General features: G+C 35.0%; 1 protein-coding gene across 5 annotated transcripts in view; it reads left to right on the forward strand.

Annotated features, from left to right (window-relative positions):
- TRRAP (transformation/transcription domain associated protein) overlaps nucleotides 1-13,437 on the forward strand; it is an 83,015-nt gene that overhangs the window by 3,019 nt on the left and 66,559 nt on the right. For all 5 annotated transcript variants that reach the window (XM_071760436.1, XM_071760440.1, XM_071760439.1 and 2 more), the window contains 16 exons: nucleotides 381-491; nucleotides 957-1,061; nucleotides 1,360-1,443; nucleotides 2,173-2,229; nucleotides 2,895-3,020; nucleotides 3,344-3,421; nucleotides 3,654-3,742; nucleotides 4,543-4,639; nucleotides 4,998-5,136; nucleotides 6,532-6,610; nucleotides 7,277-7,511; nucleotides 9,178-9,505; nucleotides 9,628-9,725; nucleotides 10,354-10,548; nucleotides 10,907-11,098; nucleotides 12,830-12,995. In XM_071760436.1, the coding sequence (XP_071616537.1) occupies nucleotides 381-491; nucleotides 957-1,061; nucleotides 1,360-1,443; nucleotides 2,173-2,229; nucleotides 2,895-3,020; nucleotides 3,344-3,421; nucleotides 3,654-3,742; nucleotides 4,543-4,639; nucleotides 4,998-5,136; nucleotides 6,532-6,610; nucleotides 7,277-7,511; nucleotides 9,178-9,505; nucleotides 9,628-9,725; nucleotides 10,354-10,548; nucleotides 10,907-11,098; nucleotides 12,830-12,995 (2,179 nt within the window). The remainder of the gene's footprint in view (nucleotides 1-380; nucleotides 492-956; nucleotides 1,062-1,359; nucleotides 1,444-2,172; nucleotides 2,230-2,894; nucleotides 3,021-3,343; nucleotides 3,422-3,653; nucleotides 3,743-4,542; nucleotides 4,640-4,997; nucleotides 5,137-6,531; nucleotides 6,611-7,276; nucleotides 7,512-9,177; nucleotides 9,506-9,627; nucleotides 9,726-10,353; nucleotides 10,549-10,906; nucleotides 11,099-12,829; nucleotides 12,996-13,437) is intronic.

The following is a 13,437-nucleotide window of genomic DNA, read 5'->3' on the forward strand; positions in this document are numbered from 1 at the left end:
CATCTCTAGGAAAGCAGGGCTCTATGAGGCAGAACAGCTACTTGGGAAGACAAACACCATCACTCTGAAAGTCTGCATCTTCCCCCAGCTTTATATTGCTGAGCATGACATCAGATAGTACAGAATATCCCTGTGGTCAGTTGGGATCGGCTGTTCCAGCTGTATCCCCTCCTAGCAAGTCTGTTAGGATTGGAGGAAAGAAATAAATTTGCATTCACTTTCAGTTTTTTCACTAACAGTGCTCTGTAATGTATCACCAGATGAGTAATCACTGAATCTTTGAAAAAGTCACTGAAAATTTTTGAGTGGCTTTGAATGTAACTTAGTATCACCTGTGTAATGTCAATTATATCTGTGTTGTTTTTTTTTTCCTTAATTAGAATGTGACATCATCCCCTCAGTACTCTACTTTCCTGGAACATATCATCCCTAGGTTTCTCACATTTCTGCAGGATGGAGAAGTTCAGTTTCTGCAGGAGAAGCCAGCACAGGTAAACTGTGTGGAGCATCTCTTACCTTTTTGCAATGTGTGCAGCAGAGTACTTGTTTCATGAAGTACTTGATTAACCTAGTGAAATGATTTATGTGTAAACTTTGTTGTAATGAACTGATTTATGTGTAAACTTTGCTGTCATTGGAGTGCAATTCCAAAAGTCCAGTTTCTAAGTAAGTTACAAACTTTGCAAATCTCTGCTTCTATGTAGAATGAGGGAGAAGTAGGTGCAACATAATTGATTGTCTTACTGAAATACAACACATTGTTACAAGTTACTGACTTCACTATGGAATGAAAGACAAAAGTTGAATCTATGTCATTAAATAGTTCCTTAAAAAAAGTTTGGTAACATCTATTTTTGAACTGTAAATTTCTTAAATTTTCTTTATTGCCATAGTAGGAAGGCTATGTTTGTATATAAACGTTTACAAAAGTAAGATGCCGTTTTTTTTTTTAACAGCAACTCCGAAAGTTGGTGCTTGAAATAATTCACAGAATACCAACAAATGAACATCTTCGTCTTCATACCAAGAATATCCTGTCTGTGATGTTTAGATTTCTTGAGGTATTTTTTTTTTTCCTTAAAACTGTTTCTAATTTTCAGAAAGCTTTTCCTCCTCAATCCCCAAAATTGCTGGGAGCAGGATTTTAAATAACTGTGCTTCAGGAACAGGAGTGGCTGGGCATTCTCTTTGTGCTTCACTAGTGTGGTATCTTCCTACAGCTTTTCTTGCTCACTCAAGTTCATATTAATGGGGCACTTGTAGGTTGCTGAGATGAGTATGATTTTATGGGGTTTTGAAGTACTTATGGAGTAGTGGAAGAATTAAGCAGTAAGCTAAACAAAATTCTCTCTTTTTCAGACGGAGAATGAAGAAAATGTGCTGATTTGCTTAAGAATAATTATTGAATTACACAAACAGTTCCGACCTGCAATCACGCAAGAAGTAGGTCATAAATCTTGTTACATAGTATAGAATGTAGTGCCATGTTCTTCAGAATTGTTACTGTGTTTAAGCAGATTGGTTCGTTTGTGGTTTTTTTTTTTTCCTGCTGTCCTTTTAGCAGGAACCTAAAAGGAACCTTTAGTGACCTGGTGTGATAACTGGCTTTTTTTTGGTTTTTTTTTGTTCGTTTTTTTTTTTTGTCTTAAAGTGATTCTAAAAAGAGGTTTCTAGCACCCCTGGGAAAACAACCTTATAGGGCCTAGTTGTTCTTGCTGTGTCTATGGGCAATATAATTAGACTAAAGAATAAAATTCCCACAGAAGGGTTTGTGAAGGGAAAATCCTGGAAAAAGAATAATAGGATTGTTTCTCCTTCTCTCCTGTGTCTCTTGAAGTATTTAAAACTTTGCATTTTTACCCTGTTGCTTTATTTCCTTGATTTTCTCCTGGAAAGATTTAGTTGGTATGTAATATTTATTTCCAATAATCCTGTACTGGAACCATGTTGAGATAATAAGTACTCAGATTGTTTTTAAGTGCAATTTGAAATTTGACATAATAGAAGAAAATAGAAAGAGTTCTTTCAGGTTCTTTTTAAGCATCACAAAAAATATACTATAGTTGTGACTGAAGATTTTATGTAATTGTGCTGTTAATACAGAGATTCTAAAACTGTGGGTTTTTAAATTTTTTCCCCCTCTTTATCGTAAATTGATTTCTTCTTTCCTAGATCCATCATTTTTTGGACTTTGTGAAGCAGATTTACAAGGAACTTCCAAAAGTAGTGGTAAGTTTTTTATTTCTTAAATTATTCTTGTGTAGTCAGGGAACTAGTTTTTTGTTTTTAATTTTATCTCTTAAGAATATCAACATAATTACTTTTCTGTTTAGTTATATAAAGTAAATGTAGTTTTAATAAAAATAATTAACAAAAATACATGTAAAAATGGAGAAATTTGGATTTGTTTTTTGAAAACTTTCTGTTTCTAGCACACTGTTACGGGTATGAGAAAACTGAGGTGAAATTATCTGATAAAGCACAAGTCAGTTGACTCCAGTGGTGTCCATGGAGCCAAGTGTGTTTTTTTGAGGGAAGAGTGAGATACTTTTCAGCAGATTAAGCTCTTCATTGTGCTTGATCTCAGTGGAGGCCATTGCCTGCTCTTCCCCACAGATAGAGAGTATTGTTGGGCTATTTTTCTTCACTAAAAGAACCACCTTGGCTGGGGTTGCTTTTCTGATTTATGCTGTAGTGGGAGTGAAAGTAGGCAGGATGTGTGTCCAGTTCTAGTGGATGCTGCAGTGTAAGTGTTGTGTATAGAGAAGTATAAACTGCAGTAAGCTGTAGAGAAAATTGTATTGAGGAGTTCTATGAGGTAAATGGCCTTTTGACTCTTTACTTTTGGATGTTTACTACCATTATTGTACTTCTCTTCTGGTCTTTGCTTGTAGAATCGGTATTTTGAGAATCCTCAGGTGATTCCAGAGAACACCATTCCCACTCCTGAAATGGTTGGCATGATTACAACAATTGTGGTGAAAGTAAACCCTGAAAGAGAAGACAGTGAAACGAGAACAGTGAGTATTCCAGCTGCTTTTTAGCTGTGAGGCTGTGTTGTTATACCCCAAATTTTAAAGGTGGGTGAAGGTGAGAAGCTTTCTATTTGCTTGTTTTCCTTATCAAGATCCATTTGTAGAAGCTGATTGAAACTTATCAGATATTTTCTATGTGGCTGTAGTTATAGGATTTTTATTTAATGTAATACCCGATGGTTTTGTGCTTTTAAAATGCTATTGTTGCTTAATATAGTTCTATTAAAATGATTCTTCAAAAATGTGTTTCAAATGCTTTTTTGAGTTAATAATTGAATTGTTTATAAAATATGTATCCTTTCTTCCAGCATTCTATAATTCCCAGGGGGTCTTTATCTCTGAAGGTCTTGGCTGAGCTACCTATTATTGTTGTTCTTATGTATCAGGTTAGTATAGTTCACTATTTTGCATGTAAATACTTTTTACTACTGAATGGCTTGTGTAACTTCATCTGAGTAATGTATTAGGAAAAATGAATGTAATGGATTTTTTGAGACTAAAATATGATCTAAAAATAAGCTGCTTGAATTTCCATTTTTTTTTCTGATTAGTTATGAAATAAGTTAACTGCTAGTGTAACCTGTAAATGTCTCTAGTAATACTTTTTTTTTTTTTTAGCTCTACAAACTGAACATTCATAACGTAGTAGCTGAATTTGTGCCCTTGATTATGAACACAATTATAATACAGGTCTCTACCCAAGCAAGGTAAGAGAATTTTAACAATATTTTGATGATATTTTGGATAAACTATTTAAACCTGCCATTCAGTATTGGCCAAGATATTTTTTACCTTATTTTCTGTGATTTTTGCTTCTAGTCTTACTAGATTCAAAATCTCAAAAGTAGCTGTTATTATTTGACTTAAAATTGTCAAGCCTTTGTAGGTGAAATAATTGGCAAATGTTTCCACTATTCCTATTACCACAGATAGGATGTGCTGGACACTGCTGTTGTTCAATCTTTACTGTAGCACCAGTGATACATTTTTGCTCTGCCAAGGTATAGCTGAGGTGAAGCTTTGTGATGCTGCAGATACTAATGCTCCTTTTCCTGCTTCTGATAGAGATGCTTCTAAGGGGCAGCAAGTGGTGCTGAGCAGGGCAGCAGGAGCAAGATCTCTGTCTGTCCCTTTCTTCCCAGATGATCTGAATAAGTGGCTGAAGCTTGAGAGAGACAGACAAGTTGTAGGAGGAAGAAAAATACCTGCCCCAATTAGGGGAAGGGAGCCAAATATTTAGTTGCTAATGTAATAGATTGGCTTTCTGTAGAAAACTGGCAATTGAATGGCTGCCTCAGGGCTGTGCATTTCTGCTTAGAGCAAAAGATGCTGGGAATTTGAATGGCAGAGAGCTTGTTGAAAATGGACTCTCCCATGACAACTTTATTTCCTTACAAAGTGAGAACCTCACTGTAAGGTGACATAATTTGAAACTGCCATGGATTTTCTGAATGAAGGTATTAAAGAGAAGGAACATATTCATAACCACTTTTCAATTTAATTTCAGGCAACATAAACTTTATAACAAGGAACTCTACGCTGATTTTATTGCTGCTCAAATTAAAACATTGTCTTTTTTGGCTTACATCATAAGAATTTACCAGGTAGGTTGCATTTTTGTTAATTTGCTACTTTTAGTGGAACAGACCCCTTGTTTATGGCTGGTAGTGGAGGAGCAAGACTGTGGTGCATCAGGGTTTGGAGAGAAGAACATTTGTGCACCAAATCTACAGATAAGGCTGTACTCTGTTATCCTCTCAGAAGTGTTCTCATGTGAATGCAAAGTAAAACTGTGCCTTTCTCCCTGCCCCAGGCATTTATGGAATAGCTGTTGTAGTTTAGCTTTACAGGCAGACTTCTGAAAGAGAAACAAGCGACTTTTAGCTGAATGTTGTTGAACATAAAGCAAAGCTTTCAAACAGAATCTCATAGGAATTATGTTCATGTTATTTTTTGTTTTAGGAGTTAGTGGCTAAATATTCTCAGCAAATGGTAAAAGGAATGTTGCAATTGCTCTCCAATTGTCCAGCTGAAACAGCACACCTGCGGAAGGAGCTGCTGATTGCTGCAAAGCACATCCTGACAACAGACTTGAGGAGCCGTATGTAGTACTTTTGAAAAATGCATCTATAAACTGGAAAGATTGCAGCTATTCATGTGTATTGAAGAGGCATATTGCTTATTACTTGGTTTGGACTATTATATATCGCTGATTATTTTGGGAGAGGGTGTGATTTTTGTGTTGCCTGCTCTTTTTTTCCTTAAAATTATCAGGGGGGTTCATAGGGAGCATCTGTCATTTGGTTAATTGCAGGCCCAGTGTTAAACCATGACACTGTGTAAGATGACATACTGAACTTTTCTGGCACTTCTGGCTTTCCCAGTGTCTGCAAGTGATTAGCATTTAATGATAAACTTTTGTGTTGATTTGCAATCTTGTCTACAGTTTTATGAATACTTAAAAATATTGATCTCTTAACCTGAGTGGAAGTAGTTCCATCAAAACCTGATACCATATGTTGACTCAGCTCCTAATATTTGCCTCTAGCAGAGGAAAGCCATTTTTTGTCTGCCTGAATTAGCTAGGTTTGGTGGGTATGTTCTGCTTTGGTGGAATTGCAAAATTGGAGATAACTATAATTTGAAAAAAATAGAAACTAATCTTGTCATCTTTATTGTGAGTGCCTCTTTTCCTTCTGCTAATAGCAATTATGGGGCAGGGTGATCTCTTACACGTATTGTTAGCTTGCAAAAACATATTTAATTGAAAAAATGCTGGATTTTTATATTAAGTATTGTTTGGAAATCTGTGGAGAATGAAGGTTTCTGTCTGTTTCTCTTTACTTGACATTAAGCAAGATGTTAATAAGATTTAGCTTGTTGGACAATTTGGAGGTGGGAGCAGGTAATCCTTCCTGCCATTTCCCTCATCTGCCTTTGAGATGCAGTGAGTTAATCAATTCCATACATTTGGTGATTGCTATATTTAAAAAGAAAATACTTCTTTGGTCTTGCTTTGTCACTCTATTTTGTTACTGAAATCTGCCACACAGATAGACACACCACAGGCTGTGTCTCTTCCTCTTTAGGTTCTGAGCTTGTATCATAAGAAGCCAAACAAAGCAGGGTTGTATTGTACATGGTTGCCCAAACTTTGTCTTTTCCAGTAACTCACTTGTTACATTTATAAAGTTCTGCAAAGCTGGAAGTAATATAAGCAATTTTTTTATTTCTGGATGTAACTGTTCTTGTCATTATCACTTTGACTGTGTCCTGTAGTGTTACTCAAGGGCCATGTGTCAGTGGAGTTGTAATCACAAGAGGTTAAATGAAAGTTTAATTGTAAATGATACTGTCTTTTATAAGCTTCAGGAATCAGTTTTATAATAAATTCACTTTCTGATTTTTGTTTAAATACTTAAGTACCTAAGTTAAGCAGTTTAATGTTTAACTATCTTATTTTGAATTTTTTGTTGTTGTTTTTTTGTAATTATAGAATTTATTCCATGTATGGATAAGCTATTTGATGAATCTATACTAATTGGTTCAGGATACACTGCCCGAGAGACACTGAGGTATGACAAAAAGTTTGGAATCTGAGTGCCTGCCATGGCCTGCCATGGTTAATAAACCTTTGAGGTTTTATTAATATTTACAACAGTGCCTGTATGCCTTTATAGGGTCCTAAATTCTTGCATAAAAGAACTTATTTCATTAGATTCCAATATTGGAAGGATTTCTGCTGCTGTGAAAAGTGACTGTTTAAGACAGTGATGACACAGCATGGGAACATGAGTGTAGGGTAAAATGGAATTAAGGGCTGAATGAAAACTGTTTCATTTTTTGAAAGAAAAACTACTTTTGAAATTGTTAATCATCAGTGATTAATTGTGAAAGCTTGCCAACACAGCTTAACATGTGACCTAAAGCATGCTAGTTTGCTCTTAACTATATGTGTATCAAACTGTGTGCTGGGGATATTTAGCACTGGAGGAAGAAGGATCAGGGAGATAATATCAGTGTTGTGGGACAGATTAATACAACTTTGTTTAGATTATGCAAGTTATAATTCTTTGTGTTACTGGAGAAACCTTGTGAACTCCGGTTTTGCATAACAAAATAGAAAATTTGGATTTAGAATATTGGGAATGGCTCCAGGCAATAATTATTGGTGAAGTCCAATTAACAACAGTTTAAAATGTCTTCAGTGTGTTTTCTTCATCTCTTGTTTTCACTGCTAGACCTCTTGCATACAGCACACTGGCAGACCTGGTGCACCATGTCCGGCAGCATTTACCACTCAATGATCTCTCCCTTGCTGTCCAGTTATTTGCCAAGAACATTGATGATGAATCATTGCCAAGCAGTATCCAGACAATGTCTTGCAAGCTCCTGCTAAATTTGGTAGACTGTATCCGATCTAAAAGTGAACAGGAAAATGGAAATGGTAGAGATATTCTTATGAGAATGCTGGAGGTATTGTTTTTTTTAAAACATTTGATAATAAGTTGAATATCCTATTTTCTAGTATGTTGTCAATCACATTTTGCTTTCTTCTTTCTTCAGAAATGAGAATATGTAGAAACACTATCCATACCATATTTTGGTTTAATACTTTTAGAGAAGAGCTTTTTCAAAATGCAATGCAACTGGGATACTATCTCAAGTATAGCAGAGATGCTTTTCCAGCTCAGCTGAATCATTCAGTGACTTGTTTCAAAGCTGAAAACTGAACTTCTGTGATGCTGTGTGTAGCTTAACTTACTGTTGTTTTTTTTTTTTGTTTTTTTTGGTTTTTTTTTTTTTTTTGGTTTTTTTTTTTTTTTTTTTTATTTTTTTATTATTCTTATAAGATTTAGTTGCAATCTTTTTGTCCTCCCACTTTAGAGTGTATAAGAATGTAATGTGTTTGTTTTTTTGTTGTTTGTTTGTTTGTTTGTTTTGATGCTTTCAGGTTATGTGTGTGTTTAAAAAAAACACAAACTTGAAAGAGGATTATCTTAAAGGTGTTGGCACAGCCCAATACTATCTGTAAAATGTGAAAATATCTGTAAAGGCCTACTAATACTTTTCAAGGATCTTTTTTATATGGAGGAATTTTTGAAGCTTTTGTTTTGTTTGTTTAAAAATCAGGGATGCACTCAAAAAGCTGTCAGCCTTGGTATAGTACAAGTGAGATTCCACCTGCTTCCTGTAACCAAGTTATCAATGGAAAAAGGTTGCCTAGTGTAAAGTAAATACTTACAGAGTAAATACCTGTTGAATGGTCTCGTTTTGGGATGTCTTGAAGTCTAACTCAAACTGGTGTTAACACTTTGAGATGACTGAGGAAGCTTAGGAAGCTTGTTTTGCAGAGGGAACTGGGAACTCTGAACCCTCAGTTTAGTGGATCCCCTCCACCTTTGGCTCTTCTCTGTCACAGACAGACTGTCACTGTTCTGAAAGCACCAGGGAAGAGATTTAGGCATTTTAGTCATCTCCAGATTATTTGACATTACCCTAAACTCCTTTTTCTCTTAAAGTAGCAGTAATTTGGGCATGGGCTTTTATCCTGAAGATGAAATACAAGTGATGGGACAAATAAAAAATCTTGATGTTATGCATTGTAATGGGTCCTTTATTCCAGATTTCTCAAATTGAAGTAGCTTTCTAGTAGGAAAACCATCAACAGGGCTGACTATTGCTTTCTAAATTTAACGTGCTGCATAAAACTGAAACTTAAACCTGTAATGTGTACATCTGGCACACATTACATATACATAAATATCCTAAAAATTCAAGCTTTCTGTACTTAATAGTAAATATTTATAGGCTGAAATATTGTCTTATTTTTAAAAAATTAATTCAGATAGCTTTTAATTTTAAATTAAATAGAATTAGATCAGATTTAGTTGATGGTTTTACTAGTTTTCAGTAAATATTTTAACTTTTGGAACTTGTTATAAGCAAGCAGACTATGTTGTTGATTCACTTAATGTTTTCTGTAATGATTTTAGAAATACTTAGTTGTAAATTTGAATTCTCTCTGTATGCTGACTTGAAGTATTTAGTAATATTACATTTAAAATGATTTTTGAAGAAGAAACTTATTTTTTCTTCCCCCTTCCTACTCTTTCACTTGCCTATCCTGTTTGTGCCATAGGTCTTTGTTCTGAAATTTCACACAATAGCAAGATACCAGCTTTCTGTGATTTTTAAAAAATGCAAGCCACAGTCTGAACTTGGGGCTGCTGAAGCCACGTTACCAGGAGTACCCCCAGCAGCAAACACAGCGCCTGTTCCTGTTCCATCTCCTGCCCCAGCCACTCCAGTGGCCCCTGCACCAGTGCCTGTGTTTGAAAAACAAGGGGAGAAAGAGAAAGAAGATAAACAGACATTTCAGGTCACAGATTGCCGAAGCTTAGTGAAAACTTTGGTCTGTGGTGTCAAGACAATCACATGGGGCATAACATCCTGCAAAGCTCCTGGTGGTAAAATTGCATATTATTTAATTATATTTATCTATTGTGGTTCTACAAATAAAACTCTCTAGCATGAAATTAAATAGTATTTTTAAAGGTTAACTACTGTTTTATTCTTTATCTTCTTTCAGAAGCACAATTCATTCCCAATAAACAGTTGCAACCTAAAGAGACTCAGATCTATATAAAACTTGTGAAATATGCAATGCAAGCTTTAGATATTTATCAGGTATGTAACCTGGCTGCATAGCACTTTCCTCTGTGTTATATCTTTTATTACATATCTTTTAATTTACATGTTAGCTAAAAGGCAAATTTCATGTGTAGTATGTTTTTATTGAATCTTGAATTTCAGAGCTACAGCTTTTGGGAAATACTGTCAATTCCATAGTACTTATCTCCTGCAAAGAGTAAATTATTTTTTTAACAGCTGTTATTGCCTGTGTCTGTGTAGTCAGGTCAGTCTTAAAAATGATTGTCTTTCATGTAGTGGATTACATCTTTTCTTCAAAGAGATAGTTGAGCTATCAGTTCAAGCATTTACATGACTATGGTTATCTTCTGTAATTACACAAAATACTAATGAAATGTAAATGTACATGATTTGTAATTAATTAACTTTTACAAATACAGTATGGTATCTCCTGCTGTTGCCTTTTTCCACTTCTGACTTTAAAAACTGTGCTAGAAACTCTTATTTTTACCGTCCCTCTTGGCTCTTACACCAAGCTTCTAATTGTATGGGGGCTGTGTGTAAAGCCTGTAAAATCTCAGTTTTTTTCAAAGGTATTTTAGGAATAGGGGAGAAAAGTTGACTCAGATTCTGTAACCAAAATATGTTTTCTCAATTACTGTAGGTCCAGATAGCAGGAAATGGACAGACATATGTTCGAGTAGCAAACTGTCAGACAGTGAGAATGAAAGAGGAAAAGGAAGTTCTGGAGCATTTTGCTGGTGTATTCACAATGATGAACCCTTTAACTTTTAAAGAAATCTTTCAAACCACTGTTCCTTACATGGTGGAGAGAATATCTAAAAACTATGCTCTTCAGGTATTATGTTTTTGTTTACTTTTTCAACTGATAATAAATGGCATGTAGAAAATAGCTCATGCCTTGAGGTACACAAGGCTGGAGTGGAATTGTAAATGCTGCTTCAAAGCTTTCATGCTAATCTTGTTCAGTTTGTTGTGTTAACATTCTACTGTTTTATAGAACACAAGTCCTATAATATAAATGTAAAATTAAACTTGAATGCTTATTGGAAAACAACCATGAATATAACTTGAGGACAACTTGAATCACTTGAATAATAGTGGAGATGGGGAAAGAAGTTGGTCTTTAAATGGGTAGTGCATTTATTCCTGTGTTTTTATTACAGCAACAGTAACTTTGTGGTTTCCTTTAATAGATTGTTGCCAATTCCTTCTTGGCAAACCCTACTACCTCTGCCCTCTTTGCAACAATTTTGGTAGAGTATCTTCTGGATCGACTGCCAGAAATGGGATCTAACGTGGAACTCTCCAATCTGTATCTCAAGCTGTTCAAGTTAGTCTTTGGCTCAGTTTCACTATTTGCAGCTGAAAATGAACAAATGCTGAAGGTAAAAGTAATTTGTGTTAAAAATAAAAAAACCCTGTTTTGACTCTTAATACATTCTTCAGATGTCTGAAGAACCTGAAGGGTTGCATGCTGTCTGATGTTTGATAGTCCTTTCATATTTGAACCACTATTAGAGCTTCATCTCAATTTATTCCAAATGCTAAGTACCTTGCCTTATTTGTAAGTGATGGTTTCTGTGAATGTTTGCTTTGTATTGGAAATTATCAAGTAATTACTAATTCAGAGTATAAATGCAGGTGCTTGTGGTCTGATTAGGACTGCAATAGAGCTGTGTGACTTTATGGTCAGGATATGCATATCTGGCATATCTTTTGCCCTGTGTTTCTACAATAACTTAAGAGTTTTGCTTAGACTGGAATCACTTTTTTGTGTTTTGGTGAATCTTGCTGATTCATGTAATTCAGTGGCATATGTCTTAAGTTAGATATTTTAGAGCTCTTGAAAAGTCTGGATTAAGGAATGTTATATTTTTTCTCAACAACTTATTGTATGTGTATTCCAGGGATCTATTTATGCTGATGAGATAATCTCATTATCTAGTGAGTTTAGAAATACTGAGCTTGAAGCAGGAATGTGCTTTTCTCATAAAAGTAACAGCTCCTGTATCCAGGAGAAACATTAAGATATTGTCTGCTGCTCCTTCTTTCATTGGTTCTATCTGTTTCTCTTCCTCCTACCTTAGAATAAACAAAATTTCTGATAGAGGTAACTGTGATAATTGTTTCTATTCTTAATGATTTCTTATAACAGGTTTAGTTCAGTTTTCTGGTTGTAACAGAGTAGAAACTACTAACTTTCCAAATTCTTTGAAAGATAAAAACAATATGAAGTAATATTCATAAGTAATGTAAATCAATATTCATGTAATCTTGCTTAAATTCTTCTCATTTGTCATCAGAATCAAGGTCATTTGGAATTTATAGGCTGGAGATCCAATTTAAAGACTGTGATTTACTATCTTCACAGTTTCATGCTTCTGTTATGTGTGGGTTTTTTTTTTCTTTCCACAGGATTGATGACATGAGCCTTGGGTAGACAATTAAATTGAATGATGATGGCTATTTGCAGCATTTGCATAGCAATGTAGAAAGCTTTTAGATGTTAAAATCCAGAATTGTGTCACGGTTTGTCCCTGTGAGAACCCTTGTATTTATCAATTACTTTAAGTGATTCCTGCTAACTGTTTATGTCTTGTGCTCTAGGAAGGCCACTAATTCCATAACCAGTTTTTCATGTGCAGAAGTTTGCTTTCAATGTGAAATTTCAGCATTCATAAAAATTAAGAATAGTGATGAAGTTAGATCAGGAGTAAATGAATATTGTGAGTTATTGCTTCTTGTCATTCTGACACTTCCGATTTCTGCTTCACATCCATTGGTTTGGTGGTGCAAATATTTTTCAATGTGTCAGATTTGCAGGAGGTTTTTTGTTTTAATAAAAGTAATGCTTGGAGCAGCAAGCAGACTTCATAATTTTGCTAATACGAAAGCAGGGTTCCATTTCATGCTCTGGATTCTTGATACTGTTCAAATATAGATTTACTTTTTAACTAAACTCTTCAACAGTGGTATAAAATTAGCCTGGGATCAGAGTACTTGGAATAGCTGAAGGTTTTTGGTTTAAGAAACTTCTCATTCTAAGCTCTTGTACAGTACAATAATGACAAATCTGGTATTTTATTAATCTTCAAGCTTTACTTTTTTTTTTATAGCCACATTTGCACAAGATTGTGAACAGCTCTATGGAACTTGCACAGACTGCCAAAGAGCCCTATAACTATTTCCTGCTGCTCAGAGCACTGTTCAGATCTATTGGAGGAGGCAGTCATGATCTCTTATATCAAGAATTCTTGCCGCTGTTACCAAACTTACTGCAAGGTAGAACAATACCTTCTTTCCCCACTCCAGTTTCTGATCATTTTTACATAAATGATAGTAATAAAGTTGTGCTGTGTAATTAAAAAGCAAAACTAAAACCCTATCTCTGATAAGTAGCTTCTGATTTTGAGCTTAGCAGTTGATTAAATATCTTGAATGTGGCTTATTTTTAGTTATTATCAGCTGCTTCAGGCTCCATAGTTTTGGCTGCTTCACAATTTCTGCTGCTTTTTTTTCCCTGTGTTTTACATTATGGGGCTGTTTGTGTGGGTTTTTTTGTTTGTTTGTCTTTCATTCTTTTTATGCTATGGATAACTTTGTTAGCATTAAGTGCTGAGGGATAAGAATAACGGGAGAAGCAATATTGCTGTCACTGGTGTTGTGGGAAGAGCATCACAGAGAAGCTCTAGTTCTGCAGTTGAAGGTGTGTGTGTGCACCTGC

This window comes from Heliangelus exortis, chromosome 17, assembly GCF_036169615.1.
Source record: "Heliangelus exortis chromosome 17, bHelExo1.hap1, whole genome shotgun sequence".
Taxonomy (NCBI): domain Eukaryota; kingdom Metazoa; phylum Chordata; class Aves; order Apodiformes; family Trochilidae; genus Heliangelus; species Heliangelus exortis.